Source organism: Sorex fumeus, unplaced genomic scaffold, assembly GCF_029834395.1.
Source record: "Sorex fumeus unplaced genomic scaffold, SorFum_2.1 ptg000043l, whole genome shotgun sequence".
In the NCBI taxonomy this organism is placed as follows: Eukaryota; Metazoa; Chordata; class Mammalia; order Eulipotyphla; family Soricidae; genus Sorex; species Sorex fumeus.
Window position 1 is genome coordinate 36,238,906 of NW_026606100.1, and position 16,552 is coordinate 36,255,457.

At 38.2% G+C, this 16,552-nt stretch overlaps 1 protein-coding gene across 5 annotated transcripts in view; it reads right to left on the bottom strand.

Moving 5' to 3' along the window:
* SORCS1 (sortilin related VPS10 domain containing receptor 1) overlaps nt 1–16,552 on the bottom strand; it is a 606,810-nt gene that overhangs the window by 13,005 nt on the left and 577,253 nt on the right. For all 5 annotated transcript variants that reach the window (XM_056120469.1, XM_056120468.1, XM_056120465.1 and 2 more), the window contains exon 24: nt 6,396–6,495. In XM_056120469.1, coding sequence (XP_055976444.1) covers nt 6,396–6,495 — 100 coding nt within the window. The remainder of the gene's footprint in view (nt 1–6,395; nt 6,496–16,552) is intronic.

Below are 16,552 nucleotides of genomic sequence, written 5' to 3' on the forward strand. Positions count from 1 at the left end.
AGACAAAGTAGCAGCTGCATCTGTAACAATATGGCTTTGATTATACTGTATTTTCTAATATTTTGTGACTGATACAAATGCAGCCTACAAGTATAAATGACTAAATGTGAATTTGTTGAGAAGAGTCGTGATATATGATAGTCTAGACTGAGTTTCTTTCTGAGTTCCTTAACCCCTCTCACATGAGCTCATCACATAGCCAGAGGTAGCCACTGAAGCCTGGAGTATTAATTTTCTAATATCTGTGATAATATCTTTTTATTACACCTGAAAAAGAAATTGAACCAGTCAGCCACAATCACAGAGGCCAAGATAACACAAGATCACAGTTTTATTAAAAGCCATACAATACCCTTGACAAAGGACAATTATTCTAAACAGAAGAGCTTTAGTAAGGGAGTCAGAGCAGCATATATGTGTGTTTGTGTGTGTGTGTGTATAATTAATTTTTAAAATATAATCTGGGATTTGAGACTCTTCATTTGAGAAATATTGACTTTCATGTTTCTTAATCACGTGGTTCCAAAACTCTGGAAGAACAGTGACCTCACTGGAAAAGTAGAAATAGAGCAGCATCCTGAATGTCTAACACACGCAAAAATATAGCTAGATGCAGTGGTATTGTTTTCTGCTTATATTAGCACATTAATAGCATCTGGATAATATCATTTATTTAAATTTTATAAAAGTGCATGGCTGTTCAATTATATCTTCTGCTATGATCTTAGTTTACTTTGTGGTAATCATATTTTAACTGTTTCATGGCTACAACTCTTGACTGACCTTTGCCATCCATCTAGATTATGGATATGCTTTGTCCCCCAAGTCATAGATACACTGTATTTTCTTTACTCCCACTGTCACCTAGCCATACTGTCAGTTTGGTTGGCTCTGGAGATGCTGAGAAATTAGATTGTAATGTTTATCACTAACTTCTTCCAACTTCAATATCAAAGGCAATTATTAAGGCAATAATATTCTGGAGCTATAAATCAGATTTACTTGAACTTTTCCTTGATAGTCACATGACTTTCTATCCCTAGAAAGCTACAGGGGACTGGTTGTGGAGACCAGTGAAAGGTCTGCCAGCATAACATCATTTGGGAAATTTAGAAAAAAAAACACTGATTTCTCAAGAGTACTTCCTGGGAGTCTCAGGATTTGTGCAGTAATGCTTCAAAAAAAACTCTGAAGTTCTGTGGGTGACTATTATAGAGTGTCAGGGTCAAGAATAATACTATAGGTGTTGGAGCGATAGCACAGGGGGTAGAGTGTTTGCCTTGCACGCAGCCAGCTGACCCGGGTTTGATTCCCAGAATCGCATATGGTCCCCTGAGCACTGCAAGGGTAATTCCTGAGTGCAGAGCCAGGAGTGAACCCTCTGCATCGATGGTTGTAACCCAAAAAGCCAAAAAAAAGAAAGAAAAGAATAATACTATAATGTCCCTTTGCATACCAAATGTCCTCCCTGAGTCCAGCCAGGAGTGATCTCTGCCAGGTGTGGTCCCCCCAAAAAATTAAAAAAAAATACAAAGAAAGAATCCTGTTGCTTTATGACAGGATTCTGAAGGTTTATTTTTTCTTCGAGCTATATAACAGGGGTTCATTTTTTAATTTTTTAAGGAAATGGATCTGTTCTATCCATTCTAGTCTTATTCTATAGAGGTTCTGTCAATCAAGTTTCTGTTTACCTGATCAATAAATCTCTTGTGAAATGCAAATTCTCACTGAAATTCTACTGCTTGTAATTGAATAGGGATCAGTTGGGTTAGGTTTGTGGTTGGCAATGCTGCCCTTGCTTGCTGGGTCTCTAACACTCACACTTATATATTACCTCATTAATTCTACCATGGAAAAATCAACTTGCTGATACCATTCGTTTCCACCTCTGCTTGTTTATTTTCCCAGTCTCTGAAGAACTTGGAGAATTCCCTTCATTTCACCCTAACATTAAGGACAAATAACAATTTGATAAAACTTTAAAAAAATGTTTCAGTAATTAGTGTTTCAGTTTATTACCTGATAGCAGATTCCATCACCTGGAACTCTACCAAGAGGTGGTAAATTTCAGGTCAAAATTGAATGCACCACCTGGTCTTGATCTTTTCAGAAGAAATGCAAGCCCCTCTTTCAGCTTTCTGATTAGATTTTTGATTTATATGTGAACTCAGAACATCAAGCACAAAAGCAATCTTCTTCAGCAACCAAAAAAGAGGGTCCTAATTCTAGATACTCGTGTCTATCAAACAAATTACCATCATTTTCAGTTGGGTTGAAGTTTCTTGTAAAATAATTTGGGAAATATATCTCATCTTACATGGAAAGGGGTGGATTTTAATGAAAGAATTATTGACTAGTGCAGAATATATTGTTTTGCATGTAATTTCATTTGCCCATTTCCACTGTTTCCATGTTTTGCAGACTTTGAAAATTTTAACTTACCTATGGATGAACAATATTTATAATGTGTTATATTCTTCATCTGTATTTTATCCTTCTCTTTTGCGTTATATTTTACCCCAGATTATATACCAATTAGGAAATTAGGAGGACATGCAACTCAGAGATCTAAGCTATGTCACATTATTCACTTTGTATGCATACAATGTCACCTTTCTCTATCATTGCTCAATATATTCCTTTTTAGTTCAGATTCAACATTAATGTTTCTTTATTCATAACCTTCAGTATGAAATTATTTTAATCCACTTTATTTAGAATTAGCAAAGCTTTTTAAAGCTAGCATTGTTTCAAATCCCATCTGATATCTGAAGTGACAATCCTAGTTTATCTCATTGCCCTGTAAGGCCCTCCCGTTGATCGTCGATTTGCTCGAGCGGGCCCAGTAACGTCTCCATTGAAGACTTTGTTGTTACTGTGTCTGGCATATCGAATACTCTCGGTAGCTTGCCGGGCTCTCCGAGAGGGGCGGAGGAATCGAACTCGGGTCGGCCATGTTGGTCGCTTGTAAGGCGAACACCCTACCCGCTGTGCTATCGCTCCAGCCCTGTAAGTACCGAGTTTTTAGAAAAATGGTTAAGTGTAGATTCATGTAGGAAAAATATTGAGATATCTTAAATAGACCTTTCTATTGAGTAAATTTTGAATTATCAGAGGCAACGAGGAGACTAATGACATTTAAGTGCATTTTTCTAACTCAAGTTTGTTCGACCATTAAGTACCATAGATATCAAGTACTCTGCATCAGATTCAGTTTTCCTGTGCATCTTTGTAGAAAAACCCTCCTTAATATGAGACAGCTAGTAAAACAGAGAGGAATGTGCAAAATTGATGACAAGCAAATACAAAGAAATTACAGAATATTTATAAATCATGAGTGAGAAAGTACACAGAAGAAAGTTCAATAAAACAAAACAGAACAAAACAAATGAAATGTCTGCTTTGTTTGACTAGGTAATAAGAGGGTAATCTAAGGTGTGCGACCCTTACATCTCCCATGATTTAATGCTGTTCTCTCATACTAGGACACTAATGAGAGCATCCAGAGCAGTCCAGTAAGGGCTTTTGAAGTTATTTTTTGCTTGGTATCACTTAGCAATAGTACTCTTACCAGTCTTTCCCCCCTTATGTCAAAGTTGTCTTGTTCTGAGATACATAATTACATGTAGTACACACCCACTTTTTCTTCAACTGTACCCATTCTCTAAAATGTGCATAAAATATCAATAGTAACATTAAAAAGTTACTAACAAAATAAAAATTCAAAGATTGGTTTTTCCTGGATGATCACCTGGCAAATTAAGGCATGACTTTATTCACCAGTAATCTGATAAGAAATAGGATGTCCTACAGATATGCTCACTGAATAAATCAGAAGATTAAGAGAGGCTTGGATGGGAGTAGGTTGGGAGTTTTGACTATACCTCTATAAAGTAAAAATAGATTTTCTATCTAGTTATTTACATCAGCAATAACTATTGAACATCTGATATAGGCAAACTCTGTGGTATTATAACAGAGATGATATCAATATGATAAAATATATCCTCAATAATTTAAATTGGAGTGATAATCTCATAGAAATATAGATTTAAAAAAATCCATGTAGTTGAGACAAGGGATTGATGGTATAAGGTAGAGTTTTTAGAAAGTAGCCATGAAAATGTGGGCAAATTTTATTGAGTTTTTACACAAAAAACCTTTACAAAAAAAGGTTTATGAGATGTGGGAAGGTAAAGAGGGAATGCTTAACCCAGTAGAGCATGCTATGAGTAAAAGTAAAATACCAGATTTTTCAGTCCAATACCCAGTTTGACTTTAATTCCCTTTTCCAACTGTCTAGGTTGTTTAGCCTTTGTGTACTAAACAGGGATGTTGGGTGCCACCAAGTCCTAAAAACCAAAGTAAGCCCCTTAAATCACAGTCCTGTCTGACCTTCTTAACTTATTCCCATCATCTCCTTGTTCTCAAACAATCTCAAAGCTCTCCTTTTGACAGTGGGAACATCAGAAATAGCTATGAGGAATGGTCAGAACTTAAAGAAGAATTCCAAAGAAACAGAAGCAGAGGAATGGTTAAGAAGAAAACATGGCTAGGGTTTAAAGTTGGGCTAAATTTACAGAATAGAGATAATAAATTTACCAATAGAACATGGGGGTAGGAGCTTGGAACCAAATAAATTCAGTTTCTGGCTGTTCAGATACCTGGAAATGCTTACCTTGTGTTCCCATTAAAGTGATCAGGGAACTGAATTTAAAAAGCAAAACAAGGCCAGTAAATTCTTGAAAAGAGACAGTTCTTTCCCCTTGGAGACAAACCAAAAAAAAAAAAAAACCGCATTGGTTCTCTAACCAGCAACATACTCTGGCTGAAATATTTTGAAAAAAAGTCTGCCGAACATCTGCCGGGCAATTAATGTGATGCCGCAGTGCGCGGGAATGGTCCCTGGGAAGGTATCAGCAATCCTGCTTATGAGACATGAAATGTTGCAAACAGTAGTCCTTTTTTTTTTTCTTCCTCTTTTTAAATTTTTTTTTTAATTTTATCTTGCCTGGGGTGGGGGTGTGAGAGGAAAGAAGAAAGATTGGAGGTAGAAGTTCTAAACCAAATTCTATTCCTTCTTTTCAATGTCTCTAAAGCGACCCACTTTAAGATTGGGCTTTCCCCCCACTTTCATTCTGTTGTTGTCGGTGTTGTTTTCATAGTAATTTTGTGCAACTGTGGCCCTAAAGGGACAAAGCTACTGACAGTGATGAATTAGATGAAAAATCATAACTTTTTTCAGCACCTGCTTTGCAGAAGCAGTAAACAGGTTAAAATTGTTTTATGCAGGAAGCAACAATTTGGAGAAACTCAGATATCCCAGTCCTTCTAGCTCACCCTTTACCTTCAGAACACTTGGAAGGATTTAAAGATTGTTACAGATTTCCTTTTAGGGAAAAATAAGAAAATCATCCTATTTGTTGCCATCATCATCCTATTTATTCTGAGACAGTGGTGTTTCACCACAAGACCCCACTTCACTTTCTACCAAGATCCACCCCCTGTGTCAAGAAACAAGACAAGATGGGACTTGTAAAATTTCTATCTGTAGAAATATTTCAGAAGCAAAGAGACAGAGAGATTGAGTTGACCGCTGTTCCTGCCTCTTCTGTGCTCTGGACATTAATAACACTTTTCTCTTCTTGCAAAAGCCAGAAAGACAGTGTCTGCCTCCCTGAAGCACCAGTAAGTGGGCCCTTGTTTGGCTTCACCCGCTCATACAATGCTGTCTTCATACAAAGACTCTAGCAAGAGTCTTTCCTTCAATCCCCAGGGCTCTTGCCTCACCTCTTAGAAACATGTTTTTCTTCCCAGAAATCACACTCCTGCTCAACAAATTCCCTATTTGGAATAAACTATAAACAATGATTTGGGAGTATTTTCCTGATCTTCCCAATTTTGTGTTATATTTTGTCATCATCAGTGAGCTTTGCTCACTCCAGTGGGATTAAACTCTTCAAAATTATTGGGTGTTTAGGCTTCAATTCTTAGTTCAAGTTGATTTTACTGTTCTACTAAATCCCTGAATTTAAATATATGTGCATATGTCTACATATATATTTCTAATATGAATGATATGAAAGTGGAAATTCACAGAAAATTAGAAAAAAAGTTCTTTGCAAGGTTAACTGATTTTCAAGATTTCAGTTTATCCGAAGCATGCTATATGAGTAAAATTGGGTTGAGTATGGAAGTTATTTTCCAGGGATTAAGGAAAATGATCTCTTATTGATTTAGGGATTCCTATTGAGGTCAAAATACCAAACAAAAGAAGAAGTGATGCCTTATTTCTGATTAGCTGTGTTCTCATCTCATTTTGTTTGGCTGAAATGACAGAAAGAAATACCTCCTTTCCAGAGCCACAGACCCAGATCAAGAATGCCAAAACTTACCTGCTGTTAAGTGAGCTGCATGGACAAGGACTTGGACTCCAGGCTTCAGCTCAAAGTGTACCAAGTTTTGGTTGAGCTTGTGGATCAAAAGCTCTGATATCTGAAAGAGGAAGTGTCACAGTGAATGCCACCATCATCATGCTTCCAATAAAACACATGCTGAGGAGTATCTACTTATGCATCCCAATAGTATACCTGTTAATTATATGAAGCAGTTTTAAATGATTTGGAGCATTGATTCCAGAATATGCAGACATATTTATTTTCATTCATTACCTGACCTTCCACCTAATTGTTAGAATAGAAGACGCATTATTTGCTTGACACAATTAATACTCTTAGGGAAAGTGCCTCAAGAGGCTGGAGTGTGTACTTCCTGTGAGAGTCTTGGATTCCATCCTCAGCACTGGTTAGTCTCCTGATCACACAACCAGCTGTAGCTTCTGAGCACAACCAGGTATGACTCACATACATGAATATTATACTCTTAGAAATTATCCTGTGTTATCTAAGTGTAGTCACTTCCCATATATTGAGACAGGTTTGTTATAGTTAGAACTTAAAAGAAGTAAGTATGTACACAATAAAATATTCTGATAAGACTGACACATATTTATTTGCCTTCATTTAAAATGTATCAATTATATCAAATTTAGTAGAATTAAAGTAATGTGTTTGCAACTGTGTTAACATTTATGGTCTTGGTGTACAGTTGCCTCATCTCCTCTTCACTGCAGTGCCCCACTCCCACACCCATGGCCCATCCTTTCATAAGATCCAACTTATTTCTCGTCGGGTCATTTTATGTACCAGAATGAGGTATGTTTTCAAAGATAAAACTGTTTACTTAATTATTACTAGAATGCCCAGCTCAATTTGTTTTATTTTAATATTCTTTAGAGTAATTTCAAGAAAACCATCAGGGAAAATCATACTCTAGTTATTGGTATTTGGTTCCCTTGTCTTATTTTTAATATTCTAATAATCAATTTACTGTTTACTGTTTCATTTAATATGCTTTTAAAGTTCAATTAGATGCCTTCATACTGGCATTCTGCCAAATACATTCTTAATTCTTTCCTTTTATATTCATCATTTCATTTATTCTACTCAGTTGTCAAAATAAAACCTGCAATCCATTTGGAAATTAAGCTACATGATGGCTTTGTTTTGAAGCAGAAAGCTCTTACTGGTTAAAAAAAAAATTTCCTGTAGATTAACCTGTTTGCCAAACTGTAGGTTCCTAGGAAGAATTTCAGTGGTCAGTGGTTGAATGAGTGCCTGGGATCCAATGAATAGTCAGCCTCTTATTTGCATTTTTCAAACAAGACAATGATCCAATTATGTTGGAATAAATTTTATTCTTTATCTTAGGTTATTCTTTTTTCCTGGGATTATCAGAATGCTACAGATTTATAGTAAGACTAGATCTGGGGGTGGGGATTATTTGTTTCTTTATTTTTGGACAATATCCTCTGTGCTCAGGAGTACTCCACTTCAGTATTCCCTGGTTGCTCCCAGCCGTACCTGGAGGACCATATGTTTCCAGGGATTGAGCCAGGGTCTCCTGCATGCAAAGCATGATCTCTAACTGAATTAACTTTTCAGCTACAGAAAAATCAGATTTCCAACAGATTGTGCAGAGTGCTTTTTCTTTGAAATAGTGAAATGTAAAGCTTTCTATTTTATGTTATTCTTTTAGTTTGTTTGGTTTGGAGGTCAGATCTGGTCATGCTCAATGCTTACTCCTGGCTCTGCTCTTGGGATCACTCCTAACAGGGCTTAGAGGACTGTTTGGGATGACAGGGATTGAACCTGGGTTGGCTATGTGCAAAGCAAGATAGTACCTCCTTTAGTATCTCTCTGGTCATTTTACCTTATTCTTACTCATTCTGTAAAGTCTTTCCAAGAGTCTGACATTAGAATATAATAGAAGTCAGAAATGTTTGGTTATGAAATATACATGAACAGAAAATTTGTGTGTATATATATAGATATGTGTGCATGAACAATACATTATAAATGTTTATGAATTATGTTTATACATGTAAGTATAATAAACTTATATTTCTAGGAAAATATCATTTACATAAAAAAGAGATGTAAGGTGTAGGTAATGAATTGTCTTGTCGAGAGTGCGGCAAGAAAAAAAAAGGAAAACATGTGTTTATAAGAGAAAGACTTCTATCTTTCAACCTGTTGAAGTGTTACTCATTTTTTATCTCTGAGAACATTTTTTCCTCAAGTGAGAGACATAAATAACTAAATTAGAAAACAGAGTTCATCAGAAGAACGTACTTTTAATTTATAATCTCCAGGAGAGTCTCTTGTTAAAATAATTAACTTCCAGATTTGTTTTGGTTTAACACATTGCTTCATTGGTTTTATCTGCATCATTTACAAAATTAAGCAGCCTATGCAAATACAATTTGGCAGCAGAAAGTATATTTTATGCATTTAACTTTCATCAAAGGGCATGCAATAAAGAACATGTGCTTTGTGTGGAAAAATAATGCAGAGACACAAAGTTAAATAAAAACTACATTTCATACAAGAATAATATCAATTATAACCATGTACTTCTCTACTCAAATAAATTGAGTATGAAACTATTTTCAGATTTTGACACTAGTATTAATGTTTCTATGCCTGTTGCAGAAATGTTTATTCTGATTTATTTTCATCAGATCATGAGTTACTTATTCTCTCTATCTCTGAATATATATGTACATATACATATGCTTATATATAATATACAAATAATATATTTTATATGCTTTGAACACCTTATATTGATAAGGCTGAAGATATCTTCTGAATTTTTTCTAATGGTATAAACAGCTCCATGGAAAGTATGAAATTTACATGCCCAAGTTTACAGTTATATTTATAGAGTTGACACTAGGTTTCAACTTTGACTTCTAATCCTAGAGTATTTTTGTTATACAACATCTTCCTTAAAAACAATTTTTCTCGGGGTGAAGCGATAGTACAGAGGGGAGGGCATTTGCATTGCACACGGCAGACCCGGATCGATACCTGGCATCCCATATGGTCCCCTAAGCACTGCAGGAGTAATTTCTGACTGCAGAGCCAGGAGTAACCCCTGAGCATCATTGCTGGGTATGACCCAACAAGAAAAAATAAATTCTCGAACCAACAACAAAATGAAAATGTAAAGGCATTTTGAAAAATAACCTGGCTGATTAGGCTTAAGATGTTTCAAAATACAGGGTTATATTAATTATGTTGCTACATATCATTCATCCGTGAAACAGGCAACTTTAAATCCCGGAATCACATCAGCAACCAATGTGAGCTAACAGAATTTCTAACCTGATCCTTACAATTATCACATTTGGTTCTCCCACTAATGTAACTGATAAAGTGTGAGAGTTCTGGCTCTGAAAGGAGTGGAATGACTGCAATCTCCTGAGAGGCTGCAGACCCTACGTGCAAAGAGCAAAATTCTGCAGGATAAAGACTCACGTGAAGTTACACTGACTGCTGAATAACTGAATCTGATGCAGTAAGTTGACTTAACTTTCACTTGCTGTCTACTGAATGCAGATTTTCCCCCTTTTGGAATATTTCCCATTTTACTCTCATCTCTCTTTGCCATGTTCCTATGCAATCTATTTCCCACCCTTCAGCTAAGTCTCATAACCAAAGCAGCTTCCTATCATTCTTTGTATCTGTATATTTGCCTGTGATTCAGATGCAGCCCACAGTTCACCTCAAGTGCCACTTCAAAAAGACAGTGGGGACTCAGTACAAATACTTGCAAAGCAGCCATCAAAAGGAAGCTGCAATAGAAAACACAACTCCTCTCCATCTTTTCAATAGGAGAAATTTGAATGTTGCCATCTGAATAAGCAAGGTTAGACTAAGGGAATAACAATGCTAAATTCTCAGGGACTCCCAACCATGAAGGCACATTTCTTGCTCACACTAGGGAGTGATGCTGTGCATATGATGGCGAAACAGGGAGACAGGCTGGTGGTGGAGTCTCCACAAACATTTCCATTCATAATATAATAGGAGGGGATAGGAGCACACAAGGTCCTGTAACTAGCATTTTGACTACAAAGTAACACACACTGCTTCTGCTCCCAACTCATTAGTTTTCTCGAGGCTCATGGTTCTTCCCCAAGAAGAGACCTATGGATATATCTGTATCATCCACCCAGAAGGCAGTCAGCTGGAAACCATCATGCTGATTATCACACTAAAGAATGATCTGAACCATTTTAATGAAGTTGTAGGGGAAATTCTGCTCTCCGACTATTATCATGCAAGTGCCAAGCATTAAAACCCTAAGAAGTTTAGGGACGACAGGCTAGTTAGTAAATGTATAACCACAATACACAAAGCTGTGGCATAAGTGAAAGCAATTGATTCAAAACATGGCTTAACCAGTGTCAATGCCACATTTAGGTCAAAAGTAAATGCTGATATAAAAAAGTGTTCATTCTCAATTATAGCACTGTAGCACTGTCCTCCTGTTGTTTATCAATTTGCTTGAGCAGGCACAAGTTGCTTGACATATTGGATACATCACAGGGAACTTGCCAGGCCTTGCCATGCGGGTGAGATACTCTCGGTAGCTTGCTTGGCTCTCCGAGAGGGGCAGAGGAATCTAGGAACCTAGGTTGGCCATGTTGCCTGCGTGCAAGGCAAACACCTAACTAGCTGTGCTATCACTCCAGCCCAATTCTCAATCATAATTAGGGAAATTATATCCTAGTTATTAGAACACATTTTCTAAATTAAATTGTGAGGTGAGGACTGCAGTCAAATACTAAATCTAAATACTAAATAACTATCTCATTCAGTTCCAATTTCTTAGCACAAAATAATTGTTTGTCAAAGTGCTAAAGAAGTTTCCCAGAAGGAACAATGAAGAAGAAACTATTTAAACATCACCCCCTTCCTGGTATTCCTCATCAATAAGCATTACTCAGAGAAACTCTGTTTCTAATTTCCATTTTTGCATTCCTCTTACCCCAACTCTTACCTACACTATTTCTGTCCTTGTTTCCTGTTTTATGAACTTTTCTTGTCAACTCCAAAGTATTTCTAGATTCAAGTCCTCACATTAAAATCAGAGGATAAGGCAAATCATATGAGTATATGGAACATAGTTTGAGATCATCAATTAAATTTTATAATGCATCCTTAATTCCTTAAAACACTGCCAATCATCGATTTAATTTTCTCAGATGTCATTCCTTTGTATTTCAGATTCTGAAACTGTTGACAGTGACTCTATTTTTTGTTTTATAGCACAGTGGTAGGGCGTTTGCCTTGCACGCAGCCAACATGGCCGACTGGAGTTTGATTCCTCGGCCCCTCTCGGAGAGCCTGGCAAGCTACTGAGAGTATCTCGCCTGCACGGCAGAGCCTGGCAAGATCCCCGTGACGTATTCGATATGCCAAACACAGTAACAGCAAAGTCTCCAATGGAGACGTTACTGGGCCCGCTCGAGCAAATCGACGATCAACGGGAGGGCCTTTACCTTTACCTTTTACCTTATTTTTTTCAATAGTCATTACACAGGTTTCAAATGCTTTCATTCTCTTTACAGATAGTGTAAGACAATAAGCAGACTTCCTATCTCTCTTGTAACATCACAGAAAGAATGATGCTTTTTCCCTTTGCTTTGGACAGTCAGAAACACATCTCTGGCCACCCCTGGGGTTTCACTGCGGCAAGGAAGTATAGTGGGGAGGGCTTTAGAATTCAAGTGCTTGTCCACACTGGAGCAGATGGCCTCTGAAGCAGGATGTGCTGTCCTGATGAGGCCAGCGAAGGGCAAGTGAGCCTTTTCTCACTCCCCAGATATCTGAAATAGAGACTGGTAAGAAGCCCTTGACAGAGGTCACCTGATTAACCCAGCCCCCTTTCTCTCGGTAACAGGGTCAAGTACTATTTACGATGAAAGAATTTTTTATTTATTTCATAGACAAGATAGCTCGATCAAAGTCAGGATGCTATTTCCCCTGAGATTAGTATTAGGAAATGCTTAGGAATGAACATCACAAAAACTTTGCTGAGGCTTGTATTCTTCAGGGTCTATAGGCAACTGGGTCTCGTGCCTGCCCCTACCAGGGCAACTAGGAGTTATCTTTAGAAGAAGGAGGTTAAACCATTAAGAGATGATAAGATTAGGCCTCCTTTGTTTCCTCTGTGATTCAGAATGTACCCTTCACAGGAAGGAAGTTCTTTCTGTGTGGCTAGTTTTGCATTAATTTTGAATTTCTGTGTAATTTTTTATAAGAGGAGTCAGCTTCTTTTTGCCTCTCAAGTGTCCCTTAATTTCCCTCCACATTTTTCTTTAGGGCACCATGTTCTTTGCAAGTTTCAGTTTCATTTTGATTCTGCAGGAGCTTCCTACCCCTCGGATCCAAAAGGGGATAAAACATCTCAGTGATCACTGATTTCACTCTCTCTGTCTGATTTCATAAGCTGGTAAAAAGATGTCCACTACACTCAGGTTATGGGGCCTGGAAGGTGTTCCAAGGAGACTTTTTTTGAGCAACCAGGGCCCTGTCTAAGGGTGGGGTAGTAAGCTAAGAGAACCTTGGGATATATATGGTCACTCCTGAGATTTTCTGTGCATGTTTACTCTGTCTCAAACACACATTTCTTGTATGTTTACTTTTTTTTCTTTTTCTGCTTTTTGGGTCACATCTGACGAAGCTCAGAAGGGATTATTCCTTGCTCTGCACTCAGAAATCACTTCTAATGTTACTCATCGGACCATATGGGATGCCCAGGATTGAACCTGTGTCTACCGTGTTAAAGGCAAATGTCCTCCCCACTGTACTATCACTCTGACCCCAGTTCTTCTTTGCTGCACTAGTCTCATGTGCAGCAAAGAGATGAGAGAGAGAAAGATGAAGGGAGGGAGGAAAGGGAGTTAGTTAATGACATTATTGACTGACTAAATTCATCCAAGTCCCTGAACTATGTTAGATATCAATATCCAATTTAATAAGTTCATATTTTTAGCACCCTCCCTCCTGCTTAAATCTGTGATATTTGGCTAGCTAACACTTACATAAGAAAAAAATGAAGTGAAAAGACAAAAATCCAAACCAATAACAAACAAATTACTCTTCCTTCTGTTCCAGATATAACAATCTTGGTATCTGGGGACTCATAGAAGTGAAATGCTATCTAACTCCAGATTCATGTCTGCATAATGGATTAGTTGGGGGCCTTTCAGCTGGAGAAACAGAGCTAGGACTGTAATCTTCTGGAAAGTTGTCACCTGAAACAAGTTACTTCTCTGTTCACGTCACGGTCCTCCTGTTGTTCATCGATTTGCTCGAGTGGGTCCAGTAACGTCTCCATCATGAGACTTGTTGTTACTGTGTTTGGCATATCGAATACATCACAGGTAGCTTGCCAGGCTCTGCCGTGTGGGCGAGATACTCTCGGTAGCTTGTCGGGCTCTCCAAGAGGGGCGGAGGAATCGAACTCGGGTCGGCCATGTTGGCTGCGTGCAAGGCAAACACCCTACCGCTGTGCTATCGCTTCATTTTAGTGTCTGGTTAAGAAAGAAGAACCCAAAGATCCCTCAAAGATTGAAAACTATAGAGTTATGATAAACAGCTCCAACTCTAGAGGCTCTTGAAGACTTGGGTTCCAGTCTATATGTAGATTTCATTATTGGACTTCTGGAAAGCTAGCCGTGATACATTCAATATGCCAAACACAGTAACGAGTCTCACAATGGAGACGTTACTGGGCCCACTCAAGCAAATCAATGAAAAATGGAAGGACAGTACTACAGTGCTACAGTGCTACAATCAGCATAGAATTTTCTACGAAAAGGTAACTGATTTCTATGTGCTCGGCTGGTTTTAGTTTGGTCACTGCATTCACTCAGGTTTGAGTCTTGGATCAGATTGATAAAACTCTCAGCATCCCTTAAACCAGAATTACAAATCTCTAGCTGTGCTCTTTGAAGGCAATATGTCTGCAAGGTATCTCAGATGGGTCATTCTCGCCTTATTGTCTTTGTTCCCTGTGCAATTTCATTCATATTGTTTTCCCTTTCACCCTCATTATATTTTTATCTAACAACTGCCGTTAGCTACACCAGTCTTAAGAAAAAGGGTAACCACTTGTTTATTTTGAAGACACCTGTGAAGGTGCTCAGAGTTGACTGCTTGCTCTGTTCTTGGGGCTTCTTCCTAGCAGTGATCATGAGGCCCTGGGGTGCCTGGGATTGAACCTGTGCTTCCCTCATGCAAAGCATGTGCTCAGTCCCTGGAGCTATCTCTCTGGCTCCAAAAGTGTAAAAAGGCAAAGGTAAAGGCCCTTCCGTTGATCGTCGATTTGCTCGAGCAGGCCCAGTAACATCTCCATTGGAGACTTTGTTGTTACTGTGTCTGGCATATCGAATACTCTCGGTAGCTTGCCGGGCTCTCTGAGAGGGGCGGAGGAATCGAACTCGGGTCGGCCATGTTGGCTGCTTGTAAGGCGAACGCCCTACCCGCTGTGCTATCGCTCCAGCCCTCCAAAAGTGTAAAGCTACAGTTTTCCTTCTAAATACATCCTTCTATCATAAAATAACCAGCAGTACAATGCAATCAATCATCATCCATTTACCATCTGTTGATCACATCTTCTAAAAGTCCAACTGTTTGTATATCATTCCTTTACTCTTTCTCAAATACTTTATGATTTGGGGACTGTGTGTGTGTGTGTGTGTGTGTGTGTGTGTGTGTGTGTGTGACTTTGCTTAAAATTTTTGAGTTTTCTGGTCCTAACTTTTTTTTCTACAAAAGAGAAAGAATTATCAGGACTGTAATTTAAAAACAGGTATATATTTTTCCAAATGTATATTTTTTTATAATTATAGTTTGACTGCCCAGATGCATGCCGAATGATGTCACCTAGTGTTCTGCAAGTCAACTGCTTTCAGATCTGATGAAATGGTTCCTCAAAATCCTATAACATGTTCTTAAAGGAGATGTTAAGACAAAAGAGCAGAAGAAAAGAACTCCAGAGAAAATACACAATCAAAGCAAACTGTATTCCTACATAAAGTAAAAAAAAAGTTTCTTTTTCTATACTTCCCTCTGAAAAGGACATCTAGAAATGATTTGCAAGGTGTTGAGAAATAATCCATTCGTTCTCCCATGAAATCAAGGTACAGACACTAATTTGTAGAACTGTAATGGGAGGTTGAGTGTCAGGGTTGGGCAAGGTCAGATGCAAATATGCTGGGTTACCTCATTGCAGTTCTCTAGGAAATGGGGCTCAAGGGGGCTCCATGACAGCTCTCATCATCATTACTTGTACGTGGGAAAATTATAGAGGTGAATACTTTGCCAAGTATGAAAGCTACATTTGAAAAGAGGGCATGTTCTAAGAGGGAGACCAGGCTATAATTTTATGTTCCTGCTAATAAAGATTTTGCAGGAGGTTCTTAAGACATTTGGGAAGACCAGAGATCAAGCACTTGTTTGTATGCTTATTTTTAGTGAAAAGCTTGAAGCACAGAGAGGAAAAAGCCCATATTTACTTTTTTGTTTGGGAAGAACTCTAATTTTAATCTATCTGCTAGAAAATTTCAAGAGACTAAAATCATGTAGTTTCTAATAGGGCAACCAGATCAAGATGAATTATTTGAGCCAAAAAGATCAAAAACAACATCTTAATAACAGTAATTTCTTCTATAGAGATTGATTGTGGTCTTAAAAAGTTAAAAACAGGGCCAGAGAGATAATAGTGTGCTGTGTGCATGCTTTGCATGCGGGAAGCATGGGTTTGATTCTGCATGGTCCCCTAAGAAACACCAGGAATGACCACCGGCACTGAGTTTGGACCATTATGTAACTCTTAGGGATTAGATGAGAGAGATGAAGAAAAAGAGACCCATGCCAAAGTCCCAGACAGTTAAGGTACAGTCTGGAGCCAAGATTACTCAAGTGTCATCAATGCCAAACAAGTCATCTTCGCAGGCAGGGGTGGGAGGTGGTTTAGAGGGGTGGGAGGGAAACTGAGGACACTGGTGCTGGAAAATTACACTGGTGGAGGGATGGGTGTTAAAACATTGTATGGGGCTGGAGCGATAGCACAGCGGGTAGGGCATTTGCCTTATGCGGCCAACCCGAGTTCGATTCCCAGCATCCCATAT